An 18,473-nucleotide genomic window follows, 5' to 3' on the forward strand; every position below is an offset into this window, starting at 1 on the left:
TGCTTGGCTTATTGCCAGTCTTGTGTTCTGTTCTGTTTGATTCATTTATCCATCAGGATCCTGTGAGTTGTGTTAAAGGGTAAGGTAATTTTCCTATTCCTACTGCATATACAGAGAGTTTAAACCTCTTGATTTGTGGTCTGCAGGAAACAAAACAAAACAAAACAAAACAAAAGAGTAGAAGTTAGGATTATTTTAGAAATGCCATACTTTACACTGCTGCAGGGCATCCATGGGCTACTTTTCTTCCCTTTCTTTTTTACATCCCTTAGTAGCAGCCCTTGTGATCCTCAAGGCCTGCAGAGTATATAGAGCAGCTTTGGTCTCTCACTAAAACATTGCTGTTATAGGCAATTTTTAGATTTGGGAGGTTCAACCAAAATCATCCACCTCTGTCTTCTTGCTTTACAAGTGTTGTGGTTTATCCTAGCTGAAACCAGGACAAAAAACCTCCAAAAAAAAAAATTAAAAATAAATTATGTTTTCAGGGTAGTAGTATGAAATTATTTGTTATATTTGAGTTGGAAGGTTTTCCTTCTTTCTAGTGAATCAATATACCTGCTGCAGATTTTCTGCCAAAACAAGGCAAAGCTGTCAGCTAATAGGAGATGGGAGAATTCAAGGTGTCTGCCACCCCAGTTTTGTATAGTATGTGCAAAACCCGACTAATATCAGTATTATTATGAAGGGGCATCACAAGACCACTGGTGCTGTGTGCTGACTAGCTGGCCTTTTGATGAATTTGCCACAGACTCAGCAAAGTGTTGTTTGATTTTAATCTTGTTATGTAAAAGGGAAAAAGTATTATGTGTTTTTCTTCTGGGAGGGAAAAAATAAATGACAGTCTCTTGGGAAGTTGGGAAGTCAGCCAGAAGGGAAAAAAAAAACATCACCCACCATTCCAAACAAACACTACCTAATGGATGGAAACAGTGGTTAGGTACAGGGAAACACTGAGCATTTTAATGCATGCTGGGCTATTTGGCTACTTCTGTTAAATTGGCTGATTCTGTTTCAGGAAGGAGGATATTTTACTGCATGGTAATTTAAATAGCAAACACCAGTCACGAGGCACATTTTTTGGTTTGTTTTTCTAGCTCTCAAACAAGCTGAATTCACTCTCCACCCTGATTTCTATGAGGCTGGAATTCCTGAGAATTCTCTGCAGCCATGAGCACTACCTCAATCTGAACCTCTTCTTCATGACCTCAGCCTCTGCTCCAGCATCCCCCTCCCCCTCTTTGTCCTCCCAGGTAGGCATCCCTCAGGCAATGGTATGTGGACTTCACCTGAACAACGAATGTAGAGAAAGATTTCTGTTGCTCTGTATTACTCTGCTTAGGTTAGAATTACTCAGCCACCACTGGATCAGGAAGAACAACTTCCTTCTTGTAAGAAAAGGGGCAAAAGAGTAAAGACTAAGGAGTGCTACTGCAAAATTTGACCTATGCAAGTTAAAACTTAGTATGGGACAGATATATTTGTGGTAATTCTTCAGCATAATTCTAGAAACATGTAAGTAGGGAATGACTGTTAAGGTAGACATACAAGGTCTAAAAAGAACATGACTCTGAAGCTACAGAGCTTATTTCTAGGCACACCTATATTCCACACACACACAACCACAAATATGTATTTCAATATCAGTGTCTGGAGACATTATGGAAAATTGTGCATGTGGCAGTGCACAGCAAACTTTCAGTGCATTTGCCTTCTAGCTGAAGTTCCTGTTCTCCAGGTGGATGAAGGTGCTAGCACTATGTGAGTTAGTGACTAAACCACTGTAATTTTCAATATCATTGAAAATGTTTCTGTTGAGCTGTAGTGTTGTTCAGAGAAGGATTATCATTCTTTCCATGTTAAATAGCAGTGGTCTTTTCTTGGACTCCTCCCTACCCCATAGTACAGAATATGCTATGACTTTGCCAGTGATTTCTCTGAGTAATGGAGCAATTTAAATTTGTGGTTTCCTCTTCAAGTGTCATTGCTACAAATATGCTACATCTCATACCTTAAGGGTTCTGACAGGTCAATAATAGTAAATAACATTTTCTTGGAGTTTCTCCTGGTCTTGAAATCAAAGCATGAAAGTCCCAGAGTTTTGCTTAATGCTAATCCTGAATGTCAAAGGGCTAGGATAGGGGTCCACTGCTTGTGGAGGTAGGGGAAATCAGCATAGCTCTTGCAACTAGTTCTAGCAAATCAAAGCTGGGTAGGCACCAATTTGATCATTCTTTCCTTCAAGCAGCATCAACTCTTTTTCTCCTTTAGGAGTAACTTGTGAAGTGCAACCTACACAAATAAATAAAGCTTCCGAGAACCTTGCATGATTTAATACAATAGCTGACCATCCTTGCAATAATTCTGACCTGTCTGCAGGAATGCTACGTAACTACAGTTAGATTTTCAGTAAGAAATGGGGCTTTGTGAATAAATCTTTTGGAATTCCTGGAGAGTAGCCAAATTCACTTTAAGTGGACGTTCTTCACCTTAGTTTTATACCACACAAACAAATCACATCCAGTGCTTGTCTGCTTGAGGTTTAAATGGGAGTAGGTCGAGCTATGTGGATCCAAAATACAGGGCTTCTCAGAGATGTGGGTTTCATTTGATCCAGTATGCTGGAAGACATCTTCCATGATGTGGTATACTGCTTCTCCATGTGTTTGTTTTCTGGGACTATTCCCAGGTGACTGACAGAAATACTGGGGAGAATATTGAACAATATAAATTAAAAGCAAATTTTGGACTCATAAACCCCAGTAGCTGCACTGTGGAGTTGAGTCTAAGAGTTATGCTCACCTGATCAGGGGATAAAAGCATTTTAGGTGACCTATGGCACCTATGATTGGAGAAGCTAAAAAGTTCACAACACATATATAGCAGCAACTTTCCATTCCTGGACTGGCCATATATCAGTCATAGTCATAAGTTACAGCAGTTTGAAGGCTGCTCTAAATTATGCCTGCTGCCAGCTAGCTCAGTCAAGGATTTCCAGGGTGAAAGGAAACACTGTTCACATAACCTTCCTGACCTTACTTCCATGGTAGACATTGTGGATGCTGAAGAGTGCAGAGCTTCTGATTTCCAAAGTCCCCTTCATCTGCTCTGCAACAGTAAGAGCCATGAAGAATCCTGAACATGGAGAAAATTCTGACTTTGTCTCCTACCCAAACTGATAAACACAGTGTATGAATTTTATGTCTCAAAAAATGTCAAATGAGTTTCTGATTTGTGCAGATGGATGCTTTTTTATTTCACTCCCAGGTATTTTCCTCCAAAATGATCGAACTTCTTTTAATGTCTGTACTTCTCTGGTAGGATATTTTGTTGTCTACATGGACTGTCCTACAACATTTTTAAGAAAGTTTCATTTCAGTGATCATCCTTTAACTACTTCTAATATACTTCTGCAGAACTCTAGCTCCTGCTCTAGTTTCCAGGACCAGAAAATTGCTGGTATGTTTGACCTCTCATCAGAATACCGTCAGCAGCACTTTTTGACTGGCTTACTCTTCACAGAATTGTCAGCAGCACTGGATGCAGACAGTGAGGGGTAAGTATCCTAATCTGAAACTTTTAGAATGGAACGCTGTTACACTATTACTACTGGCTAGGACATAGTTTAACTACAGGTTAGTCCTGTTTATCCCCTGGATGCATTGAATATATCATGGCAATGTTGGCTGGAGTTATGAGAAAGAATATTTTCTGTCTTTGGCACAGAGTGGGTGAGTCCTGCAAAGCTTATTTGGTGCTCCCTCCATAAAGAAGCACTACTGCATGAACCTTCCTAAAGGTTCATATAAAAATGTAGTGGATGTTTAGATACCCACTACAGACATTCTCACAAATATTAACAAATCAGTCATTATGAAGAAAAATGATGGTGGAGAAAGGGAAACGAAAGAATGGTCTTCACCATCTTTAAATGAGTCACTTTGTAACACAGCAATAAAACAGTCACTGCTTTATCTGTGGTATGTTGATGGCAGTGAGTGCGAAAGTACTATTTGCTGCAGCATTGTTGGCTAAATAAGCAGACAGATCACAGCTTAAGATTTCAGTTGCTTTCCTCTCTAAAACAGAACTGCATTTGTCTAAGCTTAAGAGTTTAGATTAACTTTCTTCAGGATCTGGTGCTTATCTTTAAGCATCTCTCTTTGCCATTTTGAATTTTTATGAAATGCTTTGAAATACTTGGGTGCTCTGAACTGACTTGGCCTCGTAAGACAGCTATCTTTTGCAGGGAACATGTCTCTCTGCTCAGAGTGGATGTTATTCTATAGTAAATATTGAGGTATTAATTTGTTCCTTCTACCTTCTCCTTGTTTCTTAAATCTTTGATCTAAAAATAATTTCTGCATAATTCATTAATGGAGCTCACGGCTATTTTTTGTGTTAACAGGATTAGCAAGGTACAAAAAAAAGCTGTCAGTGCTATCCTTAGCCTGCTGAGTTCCCATGACCTAGACCCACGTTGCTCCAAAAAAGAGGTGAAGATTAAAATTGCAGCTTTATACCTCCCTTTGGTTGGTATTATTTTGGATTCACTGCCACAGCTCCATGATTTTACAAGTAAGACCCTTACTCGTTTGTCTTTTTCAGGCTCTTCACAGAATCACAATGGTTTGGGTTGGAAGGGACCTTCTAATTCTACCCCCCCTTCCATACATACCTACATACATGCAGGTACACCTCCCAGCAGATCAGGTAGACTCTAGTAGCTTGTCTAAACAATCTGACTTAAACATTTAAAAGTATACCCTAAGCGCTGAAATTCCCCATAGTTCAGCAAGGTTGAATATTTCTTTACTTCCAAGTAAACAGGGTTTTTAAAGACAGGAAAAATTTAAATGTCCTCACTCCATGAACAAACAATAGGCCAGAGATATATATCTGTAGAATCTTGCAAAAAGATTTTGCAAGAAATATTGAGATACAGATAGGTTTAACAGACAGTGGGAAAGAAAACAAGAATGATAGGGACATTGCATTACGTCACAATTAAATAAATTGGATTGTATACCTTCCACATTTTTCTATTGCTCTTTAGGGTTATTAACATGATATCGAAATTAATCTCCAGTAAATTTAACTATCAGTCAGGAAATATGTTCTTATCACCTGTTATAACTTTAAACTTTGCCCTATATTATTAAGCCTTTTAATAAATTTTTATCTAAGTACTTCCTTCTGTTTTTCTACAAGTATGCTCATATGAAGCTGCTCAGAATGACAATTTGACTGTTTATTTGAGAGTAGATCTTTGCAACTTGGAAAACTACCTCTCACTTTCATAAAAATAAAATAAAGAAGACTACAGAGAATAAAAAAGGTGTAATCTTTGAAGAACATACTTTTGTCACTGGTTCTGAAAATATTTTGCATTTTGATGTCTGGACAAAACAATTAATACTATGAATGTATTATTGAGCACTTTCAGTCTAATAACATAAAAGCATTTTTTACACATAGTTTAATCAGGTCTCACTGCATTCTTCTAATATAAGTATTGTCCTTATGCCACAGATGAAAAGGAGTCAGAGTGAAGAAGCCCAGCTGTACTGATATGGCTAGTTTTTAGAGTGCCTTTCATTTTGAATACCTGCAGTATCAGAGGTTGTTGATCTTGTTCTGAACACAGAGACTGGCTGGTCACTTGGTTTCTCTGAAAACCAGTTCTTGCAAAACAGAAATGGACACTCAGAATCAAATGAGATTTTTATGAAGCTTGGTTATAACTAACATCATTTGCTGAAAATTGATTTCAATAACTTGAAGGGAATAGAAGCAGCCAAATAACTGAAATTAAACTTGTCTTTTAACCCGCAGGAAAAATTGCCTGTGTTAGGTGTTAGCAGACTTAGTTACTTTGCTGAATATCCCCAAGTACAGGCATGGCATTTGCATTGATCCTTTCACCTGGAATAGATAGAAATTGAACATCTTTGGCTTAGTTTTGAACTTCAGAGCCAACCTCATGTTTGCTACTGCCTTTGCTTTTAATTCAGCTTCCACGAACACGTGGAGATTTTGGGGAATATCTCCTTTCCCTGTGTTTATTTGAACAATTTGACAGTTTTTGTGAGTGACCCCAAACAATCTTGCTAATGCTATGCCTCTTGCTACTCAGTGCATCAGCCAGACCAACAGTCTCAGGGAAGGAGGTGCCAAACATATTGTTAGGTAACCGCCTAATGGCAGACTGAAATGTGAGCAGCAACAACTGGATTGATGATGAAGTCCCAACTGAATGTTTCAAATCTAGTTTCAGATGCACGCAGTGGAAAGGGACGCACAGGAAACCCAGAAGAAGAACAAGATTCTGCAGGTGCAATCAATCAAAATGTGGCGCTTGCCATTGCGGGGAATCAGTTCAGCCTCAGGAGCTCTGGAATATCGCTGGCATCCTTGGTACGTCCAGGGCTCTGCCAGTCTCCTTTTTTGCATATGTTTTCATCTTTGTATTCTTTTTTATGACTAATAACTACAGTCATAATAAATTGTTTTCTTCTTTCCTCCATGAATGCTTTGTATTCCTCCTGTTGTCCCCTACTCTTCTGTTCCAATCTTCTAATTGCCTCTTCACCATAAGTGGTTCCATTTTTTTCTTCTGTGTGCCTATTGTTATCTTCACACCCAACCTAGTCACATTTTGACATCAGCAAATGCTACTATAACTTCCCATCTCCCACCCTTCCACCTCCCAGTCCCAGTCTCATCTAAATCCATGGATTTAGGGCTCTGGATCCATCTTTTCATAGAACTATGTAATATCTGAGTTGGAAGAGACCTACAAGGATCATCAAGTCCAACTCCTGGCTCCACACAGGACCACCCAAAAATCAGACCATATGTCTTAGGGGGTTGTCCAAACACTTCTGGAACTCCAGCAGCCTCAGTGTCCTGGGGAGCCTGTCTCAGTGTCTGACCACACTCTTGGAGAAGAACCTTTTCCTAACATCCAGCCTGAACCTCCTCTGTCACAGCTCCATGCAGTTTTTCTCTATAAATCTTTTTCTTTGTGATTGCTTTTGTCTTCTGTGCAATTTGGCTGATGCAACTAAGAAGAGGGGACTAAACAGTTACGGAATATATGCTTACATTAGTCTAAAGAAATTAAAATACAGTCATCTAACAACAGTGGTTCTGTGCTTCTGTCTTTCATGTACATACAACTAGACCTGCTGTCACTAATACGCATGCATAGATTTCAAACATGCAGTTAGTATAACCTGAAAGAGGTTAAACTTACTGAAGACCAACCTTGAGATTTTACTCCACTGAAATTTAAGTAACATTACTTCACTTGAATATCTTCCCTCTTCTTTTTCTTCTTTCAACTGACATTTACCTTATCTGCTTCCAGCCCTACAGACAGAGTGCCACATTAGGTCCTGACACCACTCGCAATCTTTTGATTTGTTTCCTCTGGATCATGAAAAACGCTGATCAGAATCTAATACAGAAATGGATTGCAGACCTTCCATCCATGCAACTGAACAGGATTTTAGACCTCCTTTTCATTTGTGTTTCATGCTTTGAGTATAAGGTAAGTGAAACATAGCCTGATTTTATTGTCACATTTGTTTGTTTGTTTGTTTGTTTTTCCTTCTGGCTGTCCAGGGGAAATTGTTATTGGCAAGTGTTAAATTAGTTCTTGTCTAATCTACACTACAAATGGATAAATTAATTCAGACAAAATAACTGACACCAACATTCAAACATAATGCCATCAAAACCTTTGAGGGCATCTAATAAAGTTGGTTTATTATTTTTTGTATTATTACCCTTATCCTGGCAATTTGAAGGCTATTTTAGGTGGGTAATACACACACAGTATTTACTAGTTACTAGTAAATTACAGTATTGGCTAGTTACTAGTATTTTTTAACCATGAAGGAATGTAAGCAATTGAAGCTGTCACTACTGGAGCTGTTCTCTTTATGCACTACCCATTTAAAGCAAGATCTTGGCAGATGACCCTTCAGCGAAGGGTTGGGTCTGGACATCAGTACTCTCCTCTCTGAAAGAGCCTGTCTGAAATAGGTCAAAAAGCTTTCTCTCTGTGCTTTGATTCCTCTCTCTGTAACACTGAGCTACATCTTTGTGTTTATTAACAGTATATATACTACATCCTTCCTCATCTGCAACCTTTAAGTATATTTGCCAAGCTTTGTATAGTAGTCTATGACATTCGCCTGCTGTCCAAATCTTTCCTGTTGTCTCTGGTTCTGGTGGTGTAACCTGGACTCATGCCGAAAGATGGTAGCACTGATGGTGATTGCTTTGACTTTACTTTCAGGGCAAACAAAGCTCAGATAAAGTTAGCACCCAAGCACTCCAGAAGTCCCGAGACGTGAAGGCCCGATTAGAAGAGGCCTTATTGAGAGGTGAAGGAGCCAGAGGAGAAATGATGAAGCGCTGCAGAATACCAGCTGGTACTTCATGCTCCCTTTCCCCAATGCCTTTTGACAGGATCTCAAGAGGTTGTAGATGTAAATATGTTTGTTGAATTTCATAGAATCATACAATCATTAAGGTTGGAAAAGACCTCCAAGATCATGTGGTCCAACCATCACCCTACCACCACTATCACCCACTAAACCACGTCCCTAAGCACCACATCCAGCCTTTCCTTAAACATCTCCAGGGATGGTGACTCCACCACCTCCCTGGGCAACCCGTTCCAATGCCTGACTGCTGTTTCTGAGGAGAAATATCTCCTCATTTCCAACCTGAAGTTTCATGAAACCTGTGTTTTATGCACACTGCCTGTTCTCATCCTTATCTTTTCCTCCCACAGTCCTTTCTCTTTCCCAGCATTTTATTTTGCTGTGGATAAAAATATTACTAGTTTTTAACTATGCAACAGGTAGCTAGGACTGGCCTCTTCTCAGGTGAAAAATATGAAGGCAAACAAAAAATTTGAAGTTGTTCTGACAAATTGTTGTTAATCAAGAACTATGAAATAGTGTCAGGATTATAAGTGAGAACAAGTTGTTTGTAGCAAAAAAAAAATAAATAAATAAAGTTTAATTTAATAAATTGAATAATTCTTTTTTTTTGGTCTTTGAAGACAGCTGTACACAAGCTGATGTTCTAAAAATCCTAGGTGAAAAAATGATCCTGTCCTTTTGCTAGAGCCCTGAGGCCATAAAATCAAATGAGTCTAACAGACTGTTTCAGACATGTAGCTCTTTCTTTCAATGAGCTGCTAGATTTCAGGTGTCCCTCTTTCCTTTAATCTCACTGATATATATTGCACTTTTAGGGAATGACAGGTCAGCGGGGCTAAATGAAAACCTGAGGTGGAGAAAGGAGCAGACTCACTGGCGGCAGGCAAATGAGAGACAAGATAAGTAAGTCATTTAGTAAAAATATATTGTTTTTATCAGAACCAAGCTTTTTTATTATTATTATGTTTTGTTCTTTCTCACAGGGTTGTTGTATTGCAAAATCAGCAGTCTCAATCCTTTCACTCCTCTGTCAAAGGGAAAGAAATAGAAAATGTTTATGTAGTAAAGGTATCCAGCTGTTGCTGTGGCACAACAAAAAGATCACAAATGCTTGAATGAGATGTTTAAATCACTATGCATTTTTTCCTTTTGATACCAGAGTGAGAAACACTAGTCATTGGTACATGTTATATCAAATACTCCACAGAGGCTTGCTATGATGCTTACTTTGGTGCTGCTATAGCACCTCACTGTGTTTAACACTGTGATATAAGTTTTGCCACATTTAAATAAGTTGAGCTAGGTTTGATGTGCTGTGTTAATGGGAGAGTTATTGGCAGGAATAGGGGAAGGTGATTCCGCAGTGAACATTTTTCTTGTTGCAGTTTGTAAGTTATGATGTACCAATACATTTCACCTTTTCAGCACTTGTAGTAAACAAGTGAGTGTCTAGGCTTATTGAAAACCATATTTTCAAGAAAGATTTTCTACCAACAGTATTTTCACAGGGTATGTGCTAAGTTTCTATAATCATGGAGCTCATTGCTTTTCCCTAAAGAGGCTGTGCATAGATCGTTTTCCATAGATACATGCTCAAATTTTGACTATCTGACACACAATTGCCTCTCACCAGTCCAGCTGCTCTGAGCTCCCATGATACCCTTCAACGTGTGTGAGCTTGAACTGAGAATACTGGGTTGTGCTCTGCTCAGCAACTGTGTTGCTGCCACGTAGCATTCATCTGTGATTATCACACACATTTTTAACACAAAAATTGTTCATTAGGAATTTATTTGAACCTTAAAAGAGTAATCCTTCTGCTGTCTGTCCAAGACTGGAAGAGGTGCAGATCTTGTGAGGATATTCTTACTTTGCCTTGAAAGCAGCTTGCTTTCTCCCAGTTTCACTGAAGCCAGAGCAAGCCAGTCCTCAAGCAGCAGCTCTACAATATCTATTTGTATTGGTTCAGTTAAACCACTTAAATTACAAATTCTGGTAAATAAGTAAAGCTCTGCATGTTGTCAAGGCACTTCTGCTTCATTGCGCTTGTGACTATGATATGTGAGATCTTTGCTCTCGTCCTTTGTGCATCTCCATAGAGTACCTCCTGCTGGTAAGGTGTTTGCAGGGCATATGTGGAATAGTGAGTTTGCACTTGGCCACTCAGCCTGTTTCTCCTTGAGCCCAGCGTGGGCTGGGATGGCAGCAGCTGCAGATATAAGCTAAGTGTGGTGTCAAAGAAGATCCATTCAGCGTGGTTACTGTGTAAGACTGTGTGCTTGCTGGAAGTGGTTCAAAGGGCTATGTTTTTTGCTTGATTTGTTCAGTTGTTACTCATATTTAGCAATCCACGGCCAGCTTCTTGGCAGGCCCTTCTGTTCTTCATTGCTTTGAGTCACTGTAATTAATAACTGTACTATTGTCGTGACTTCCTGTCCTGGCCCTCTCCAGATTTACCTGGTTGTGCCCCAAAGAATGGCTCTTTACTTTTCTGGTTTTCTTTTTGGGTGCGACTCCACTGGGCAGAAAGGAGAAGCAAACATAGCAGAAAAGCCACAGATTATGAACTCACTCAGAAGTGCGGTTTTAAGACTGTTCATCTATCCAAGAAACACACCTTTGGGTGCACTTGGCCCAAGTCAGAGCAGCTCTAATCTCAAGCTTTAAAGAGTAGCTTCAGGCCATGCAATAGCCCATTTCTGAGTGGTTTAGGAGGTAGAATAAAATCTCCTCTTTGTGTTTATGGCATGTCTGAAAGTACAGTTGTTAGGAGTTGAGCCCCAAGCTCAGAGTGCTCAGCTGCAGGGGAGCTGTGTGACAGATCTCATCCTTAGGTCTCAACTAAAACGTTGTCACATTGCCATACTTTCTGTCTTAGGGAAGTGCTTCAGACCTCTCTTAGGTGGTTGTGGCGCTGCTGCACTGACCCTGCAGCCATGGGACCTGCTGTCTTGTATTGTCAACAATTCCAAAAATCAGCTTTCTTGAGTTCTTATATTAAGTACTGCTGCTGTGGCACTGAAGCTGCTATGGCACTGAAGCTGTTTCCCCTCTGCCAAATGCAGCTTTCTTTCCTTTTTTTTTTTTTTTTTTTCTCTCCATTTTGGGTTTTCATGTCCTGCTGATGCATTCAAAAATATCTGCCTAGGTTATTGAGCAATGGAGTGTGATATTGAGGGTAGAGTAGCCAATAAGGAAGCATCAGCATCTATTTGACCTATCCAGTGGACTATTTTTCAGGTGTTCCCTTTAGAACTTGTAATCTACAGTATCAGCTCTCCTCATTTGACACTGGTTCTTAAGAAACACTGCTGAACACTGTTTTCATTGTTTGCTCTTACAGGATCATTCAGAATACCATCATTCATATTTTGCTTTTTTTTCAATAGAAGTTAATCTAATTCCTGTGATACTTGCTGTGTGCTTTAATTCGAACTCCTTTTTGTAGGACAAAAGCAGAGCTAGATCAAGAAGCTCTGATTAGCGGAAACCTGGCAACTGAAGCTAACCTGATCATTCTTGACATGCAAGAGAACATCATCCAGGTGGGAAACTGCAGAGCTGGCTTTGTACCAATCCCTGCTCCCTCAGAAGTCAGTGGAAGCAAGCCTTTATATTCTTAGGCATTGCAAATTGTTTTCATTAAAGACCTCCTGTAAGCTTGTGTAATTGGGGTGGAGGAGTGGAGTGGAGAGGGTGAAGACAAGGATGAATGAATTCAAAGACAAAACTACTGCTTTACACTGTTGTCACAAGCACTTTCTACTACACAGCATTACACTAGTGTGAATGAAATGGAAAACTACCCCCTTGTCTTCAGCTGATGTGACCAACAGCTATTTCAGCTGTTTTACCGTGACATGGGAGTTTGGAGAGGATGAGAAAAGAAAATTTTTCATTTATGTTAGGAATGTATCTAAAGTTATTAGTAATTTGTAACTGGGCTGGTGGCCAGCCTTAGGTCATACTTTGCCTCTCATGTGATCCTGTGAGAGAAAAGGATTTAGCCTTGACTCCCACAGAGTGCCTGATGCAGGAAAAGATCTTGCTTCTGAAAAGGATGTGCTGATGTTCCCCCCCTACAGCAATGTAAAGAACTTAACTTGCAGGAGTCAGATGAAGAAAAATTTCACAGTGGAACTGTGATAGTTAACTGTGCCGGGAAGGTATAGGAAAGATGCTCCAAATTCATGGGTATTGGAGTACTGTTGTTGGAGCAACATACATATTAATACATAGCAAAGAGAAAACTTTGTTCTTCAAAACTTGCTAGTTGAAAAGCATTTAGCAGATATAGTTGTGGTACCAGGCATGATTTTTGCATGACACTCCTCATAGAGCCTTGTGTTCCCAATATCCAGGGTGCTGGTTTGATCAGAGCATACCAGTATGCCTGTGTAGCTTGTAGGCCCAGGAAATGCATGAGGAAAAAGGCTGGTGCATGGCCAACAAGGAATCATTTCCTAATCCAAGGTGCATGAAAGACTGGACAGAAAGTGGACAGTGCTGCAAGAGTCACTGCAGAAGCTGGCTGAGCTTAAAAGTGCATTGGGGGTCTGTGGATGTTGAGAAATGTTGGAAACATTTTCACTCATCTTTCTGATCACTACAAAACTGTTTTGAGTTTCCTTTTCAGCAGATATTAACAAATTAAAAAAAAAATCAAAAGAACCTGTGATCTCCAAGCTGCTGGATGTATCTTGTGGACAGGATAGCAGAACAACCAATTCCTACATGCCAGTTCACTGCTGAATTACCTAATGCAGTTATTGTTTTTCTCCTCCATGTGTAGGCAAGCTTTGCGGCAGAATGCAGAGACAATCTCTTGGGAGGAGTTTTGAAGGTCCTGGTAAATTCTCTTGGCTGCGATCAGAGCACCACTTATTTGACTCACTGCTTTGCTACACTCAGAGCACTCATTGCTAAGGTATGCTCTTGAAATACTTCTGTTTACATGCTTCCAGTCAAGTTATTATAGCAGTATTTCTAGAGCAGAGCTGTGTGCATCCACTCACCATTTTTCCTGTGGCATTCACATATATTCATATGCATATGTTTTGCATATGTAAATACCAATACCTGTCTGTAGGGACATGGAGGGACTTCTCCAGTTGTTGCAAGATTATTTCATTGCCCATAAAAAGTGGACTAACTGAATCAATAATAACTTGGTGGTTCTAGCAGTTTACTCTTAAATACAGAAAATTCACTAATAAAAAAAGGTTACAAAAAATCCATATAATGATTTTAAATATTTTTTATTTTAATTAGGAATCTTAACTCTAGGACTGCACAGATTCCATAAAGTAAAATGAGTTATTATATCATCAGAACCATTTTCCAATCTAAAATCTGGTAAAGATCTATTCACCTACAAAGAAAAACATTTCCAAAAAGGAAAAATCTGTGAAATGCTTTTTTCACCTAAACGTTCCAAAAATGCAAATAATGAACAGGATACTCCTGTCCAATTAATGCCTGTCTGCTGTTAGATGCAGATTGGATGACAAAGCCTAATTATAGGGTATGTATATGAGCAGTTATGAAACTCATAATTATGTTTTCATTGTACTTTATCTTTGAAAGCTAACTTCCAATTAAAATAATGAATTTTGTGAAGCAATCGTTATTTCATTGAAATAGATCTTCCAGTTAAGCTGACTCAGTTCTTTATTTTATGAAGCAATCGTTCCAATTATTTCTGTTACACCTTAGGTATATAAATGTTATTTTATAAACAAATGAAAACGATAGAACCCTGTGCCATCAGGCTTGTAATATAAATTAGGCACAAACCACTGAGATAATAAAGTGAAGAAAGTTTGAGGACTGGGAAATACATGTAGTCCTGCAAATGAGAAATAACATCCTCACAATATGTTCACACAACTTTATCAATCCAGTTTATGTACATATGGTACTGGTGCATCTGTGCTGTGTACACTGACATTTCCTTAGGACAAACATCTTGTCCCCTGGGTTTGTTGTGTATGAGGTGCATTGAGGAGATGCTTTAAAGGAGGGTCTGGGTGAAAGCTGGGCAGTTGAAGTTTTGTGGCATACCGTAGGAGGAAGAACATGCTGGAGGGCTGAGGAAGGGTAGGGTGTTGATGCAAAAAGCTAGTAATTGCTCCTTATGCTTAAGGAAATATTTGCATGTTTCATCAACCATTATATATTCTGAAAATAACAACTCTCCATGCTTTTTATGAATTTTGCAATATTTGATCTTTCACAATCTTCTGGATCCATGGGACTCCATAAAAAAATTATTCTTTCTCCATCTGTTGCTCTTTATTTAAACATTAAGTCTATTTTCAAACCTTTCTTTTCTGTAAAAAGGCTTGGAAATGGAACCTACAGAGGCACAGAAATCAGATGTCTGTTTCAAAGGACATAAAATATCTTTTTTACAAATTTTAATCTTTGTCTGAATCCTATGATTTTTGTGTGCTAAGCACAAATTCACATTTTAATGGCCAGAAATGTGAGTAATGAATGATGTATTCTCTGTCTCCCTTAGTTTGGAGATTTCCTGTTTGAAGAGGAGGTGGAACAGTGTGCTGACCTGTGTCAAAGAGTTCTCCACCACTGCAGCAGCAGCATAGATGTTACACGGACTCAAGCGTGTGCTACTCTTTATCTCCTCATGAGATACAGCTTCAGCTCTACCAGTGTAAGATTCTGAGAACAGCAGTATGTTTTGTGACGCCAATTTCCTGACCAAGTGAAAGTAAAACTTAAGTTGTGATAACACATGGGAAGCATCTGCAGATTAATATGTTGTGCTGTTTCACATATTTGAAGTCATAGAGGTGCCTACAAGTGTAGGGGAAAAATAGTTTTAATTATTGTTCTGTGTCTTGTTTAGGAAAATGTGATTTTATTTTTTTGTATGCAGTATCTGTAAATGCATTTTCAAACAGGCTTCTGTTAGCAAGGGCAAGACATGGTCTAGCGATTGGGCTGGGTAGGTCAGGTTGTTGTTTGGACTTGATCTTGAAGGTCTTTTCCAATGTAGATGATTCTACAATCCCGTGATTCTATGGATAAACAACACTCTTCAGTTTTTCTGGTATTCTTTTTCACTCCTGTGTCAGAACTGCTTAAAACTAGACCAGTTCTACTCTAATGCAGTTACAGCCTCAGTAGAACAACTGTATTTTGTTATTAGTGTGAATTTTCCACTTGCCCTTTTGTATTGGGAACAGTAAACTAGGCTCTGATTCTACCCATGCATACAGAGCAAAATGCTTATTTTATGCATATAGACTCCTAATGTCCTAGCCTGTAAGGACATTCATTAGCATTTTGGATAGCATCTGATTTTACACAGTATTTTTCCTCTAGCTTTTACTTTTAAAGCTTTGAACATGTAAAAAGTGTTGGCTTTGCAGGAGCAGAATGTGCCTCTTAGACAGTTAACCAGCAAGGCATGGTATATTACCATGTGAAGCCCTCAGCGGCCTTTTGCTTCCCAGACTTGTTTCCAGAATTCCTACACAGTCCTGCTGCCTCTCCTTCTCTGTGGATGGCCTGACGTATACACCTGCTGACCTGTCCAGAAGGCAAAAAGAAAAGGGCTTCTGACTCTCCTCTGTCTGAAGCAAGCATACGTATTCCAAGGCACATTCTTGCCCCGAAGCATGGACACGTCAAAGTCAGGGTTTGCTGGTTCTTACTTGCAAAGTAGTGACTTTATCCACTCAGTGTGGGCAGGGGAAAGTGTGTTTGATTTATGCAGGAGACAGAGATATGTGAACTGATATGCGTGGTGTGGTGTAGCCATCATTCTCTTGTTTTTGTTTTTTTCTTCTGAAAGAATTTTGCAAGAGTGAAGATGCAGGTGACCATGTCACTAGCTTCTTTGGTTGGCAAATCACCCGAATTTAATGAGGAATTCCTTCGACGCTCCTTACGAACCATCCTGGCCTATGCAGAAGAAGATGTGGATATGCAGGCAACACCATTTCCCCTTCAGGTCAAATCTTTTGTGATATCTGTGGCTTTATATCAGAGCTTTCACACAGGAATGTGCTTGGAGCAAGAATCCAAGAATCTTGGTCTTCCGCAGTAATGAAAATAAGGATGCAGGATTTATTGCCTTAGCTTACCTCTTATGCAATAATAAGCAGGACAAAAGTGGAGGATGTAATTTTGTAGAATAAACTCTTGGAAATTTCCATTGGAACCACATTAGAGAAGTTATCTCTTAGCTTTGTGCACAGCTTTTTCCTAGACTCCAGCAGGAATTGTACACTATAAGAGTTTCCCAAGAAGGAATCTGATTAATTATGTTTTCAGACAAGTAGCACTGTGGAAACTTATCTCTGAATTTATAAGGCAGCAGTAGCAATAATGAAAAATACTTCAGACAAGTTCCAGGTACTTTGCTGAAATTCTTAAAATAACTTAGTTTGTGTTGAAGACTTACAAAAACACCTGCTTTGTTATCAGATCACAGTTCAAGTAAAGATGAACTAAATTAGCACGTCGGTTTGTAGTGTTTTACTTTGTTTAATTTTTTCCATTCAGAAATAAACTGATCACAGGGGTCCAACTCATTTTGATTCATCAAAATGTATGTATAAGATTTACTATGTCAGCAGTGTTTGCTCCATTGAGTAGAATTGGAAAAATACACCTAGTAGCAATTCAGCATCCTGTCATTTCCTTGGCTAAGAGGAACTAAATGGGAATAACTTATCATTTGGTGAAGATGCTGGTATTTTTCTAGAAGGGAAAAAAATGCCCGAGAAATTCATGTTGATCTTTGTATTACTGCAGGTAGAGGAGCTGCTATGTAATCTGAACAGCATCCTGTCAGATACGGTGAAAATGAGGGAATTTCAGGAAGATCCAGAGATGCTCATGGATCTCATGTACAGGTGAATCCATTTACAATTGTTTCTGAGGAAATTCTGTACTGAGGTGAGCACAAGAGCTGTGTATGTTAGCAACAAGCTGTGGACAAAACCAATAGCTGTTCTGTATGTACACTGCCACTTCAGCACAGCTGGCCTCTCGCAGGGGCCCAGGCAGGATGGACAGTGTTGCAGTGGAGCCGTGGGAGGTGGCTGGTGGACATGGGCCTGGGGAAGGATGGGAGTCAGGGTCACCAAAGGGTCCAGGATTCAGGAATTTTACTCTCCTCATAATCTCTCTCTGTCCTGGTTCCTCTTCCCTAGTTATTTCTTTTGCCCAGTGCTCAGTGAATCATATTCACAGCATAAAGAGGTGTAAGCTTCCATTTAGCCCGGGTAGAGAATTGTAGAAGTCCTCTCTGTTACTAGAGAAGAAGAGATCAGTCATGTCTCCTTTCTTTCTCACATTGTTAGAATTGCCAAAGGATACCAGACATCGCCTGACTTGAGACTGACTTGGCTGCAGAACATGGCAGAGAAGCACACCAAGAGGAAGTGCTACACAGAAGCAGCCATGTGTCTTGTCCATGCTGCAGCACTGGTGGCCGAGTACCTCAGCATGCTTGAAGATCATAGCTATCTCCCAGTGGGCAGTGTCAGCTTTCAGGTAAGGAGAGGAGCCAAAGTTCTGACAGTATAAGGTTGGGGTGATCTATCATGGCGTGTGTATTTCTTCCTGTGTTACAGAATCACAGAATCACAGAATCACAGAATTTCCTAGGTTGGAAGAGACCTCAAGGTCATCGAGTCCAACCTCCAACCTAACGCTAACAGCCCTCCACTAAACCATATCCCTAAGCTCTACATCTAAACGTCTTTTGAAGACTTCCAGGGATGGTGAATCCACCACTTCCCTGGGCAGCCTGTTCCAGTGCCTCACAACCCTTTCAGTGAAGACAACCCTTTCAGTGTTAAAGCAGAGTAAGAGTGCATGTATGGATAGGAAAAGTTACAGTGAATCCATCAATACTTTTGATAGGTTGTGCTTATGATTTATCACACTCACTGATGAAAACGTACTGTAACATCTCTCTGTCTCTATTTTCTCTTTGCATCCTTTGGATGCTGTAATCTCATGTTTGCCAAA

At 39.6% G+C, this 18,473-nt stretch overlaps 1 protein-coding gene across 3 annotated transcripts in view; it reads left to right on the forward strand.

The window, feature by feature from the left end:
* DOCK8 (dedicator of cytokinesis 8) overlaps positions 1-18,473 on the forward strand; it is a 96,567-nt gene that overhangs the window by 63,411 nt on the left and 14,683 nt on the right. For all 3 annotated transcript variants that reach the window (XM_082783859.1, XM_082783861.1, XM_082783860.1), the window contains 13 exons: positions 1,098-1,253; positions 3,417-3,556; positions 4,409-4,578; positions 6,272-6,417; positions 7,373-7,555; positions 8,309-8,444; positions 9,278-9,365; positions 11,911-12,007; positions 13,255-13,389; positions 14,986-15,138; positions 16,285-16,443; positions 17,250-17,350; positions 17,801-17,993. In XM_082783859.1, coding sequence (XP_082639985.1) covers positions 1,098-1,253; positions 3,417-3,556; positions 4,409-4,578; positions 6,272-6,417; positions 7,373-7,555; positions 8,309-8,444; positions 9,278-9,365; positions 11,911-12,007; positions 13,255-13,389; positions 14,986-15,138; positions 16,285-16,443; positions 17,250-17,350; positions 17,801-17,993 — 1,857 coding nt within the window. The remainder of the gene's footprint in view (positions 1-1,097; positions 1,254-3,416; positions 3,557-4,408; positions 4,579-6,271; positions 6,418-7,372; positions 7,556-8,308; positions 8,445-9,277; positions 9,366-11,910; positions 12,008-13,254; positions 13,390-14,985; positions 15,139-16,284; positions 16,444-17,249; positions 17,351-17,800; positions 17,994-18,473) is intronic.

The sequence above is a fragment of the Aythya marila genome (genome assembly GCF_965140915.1).
Source record: "Aythya marila genome assembly, chromosome: Z".
NCBI classification, from domain to species: Eukaryota; Metazoa; Chordata; class Aves; order Anseriformes; family Anatidae; genus Aythya; species Aythya marila.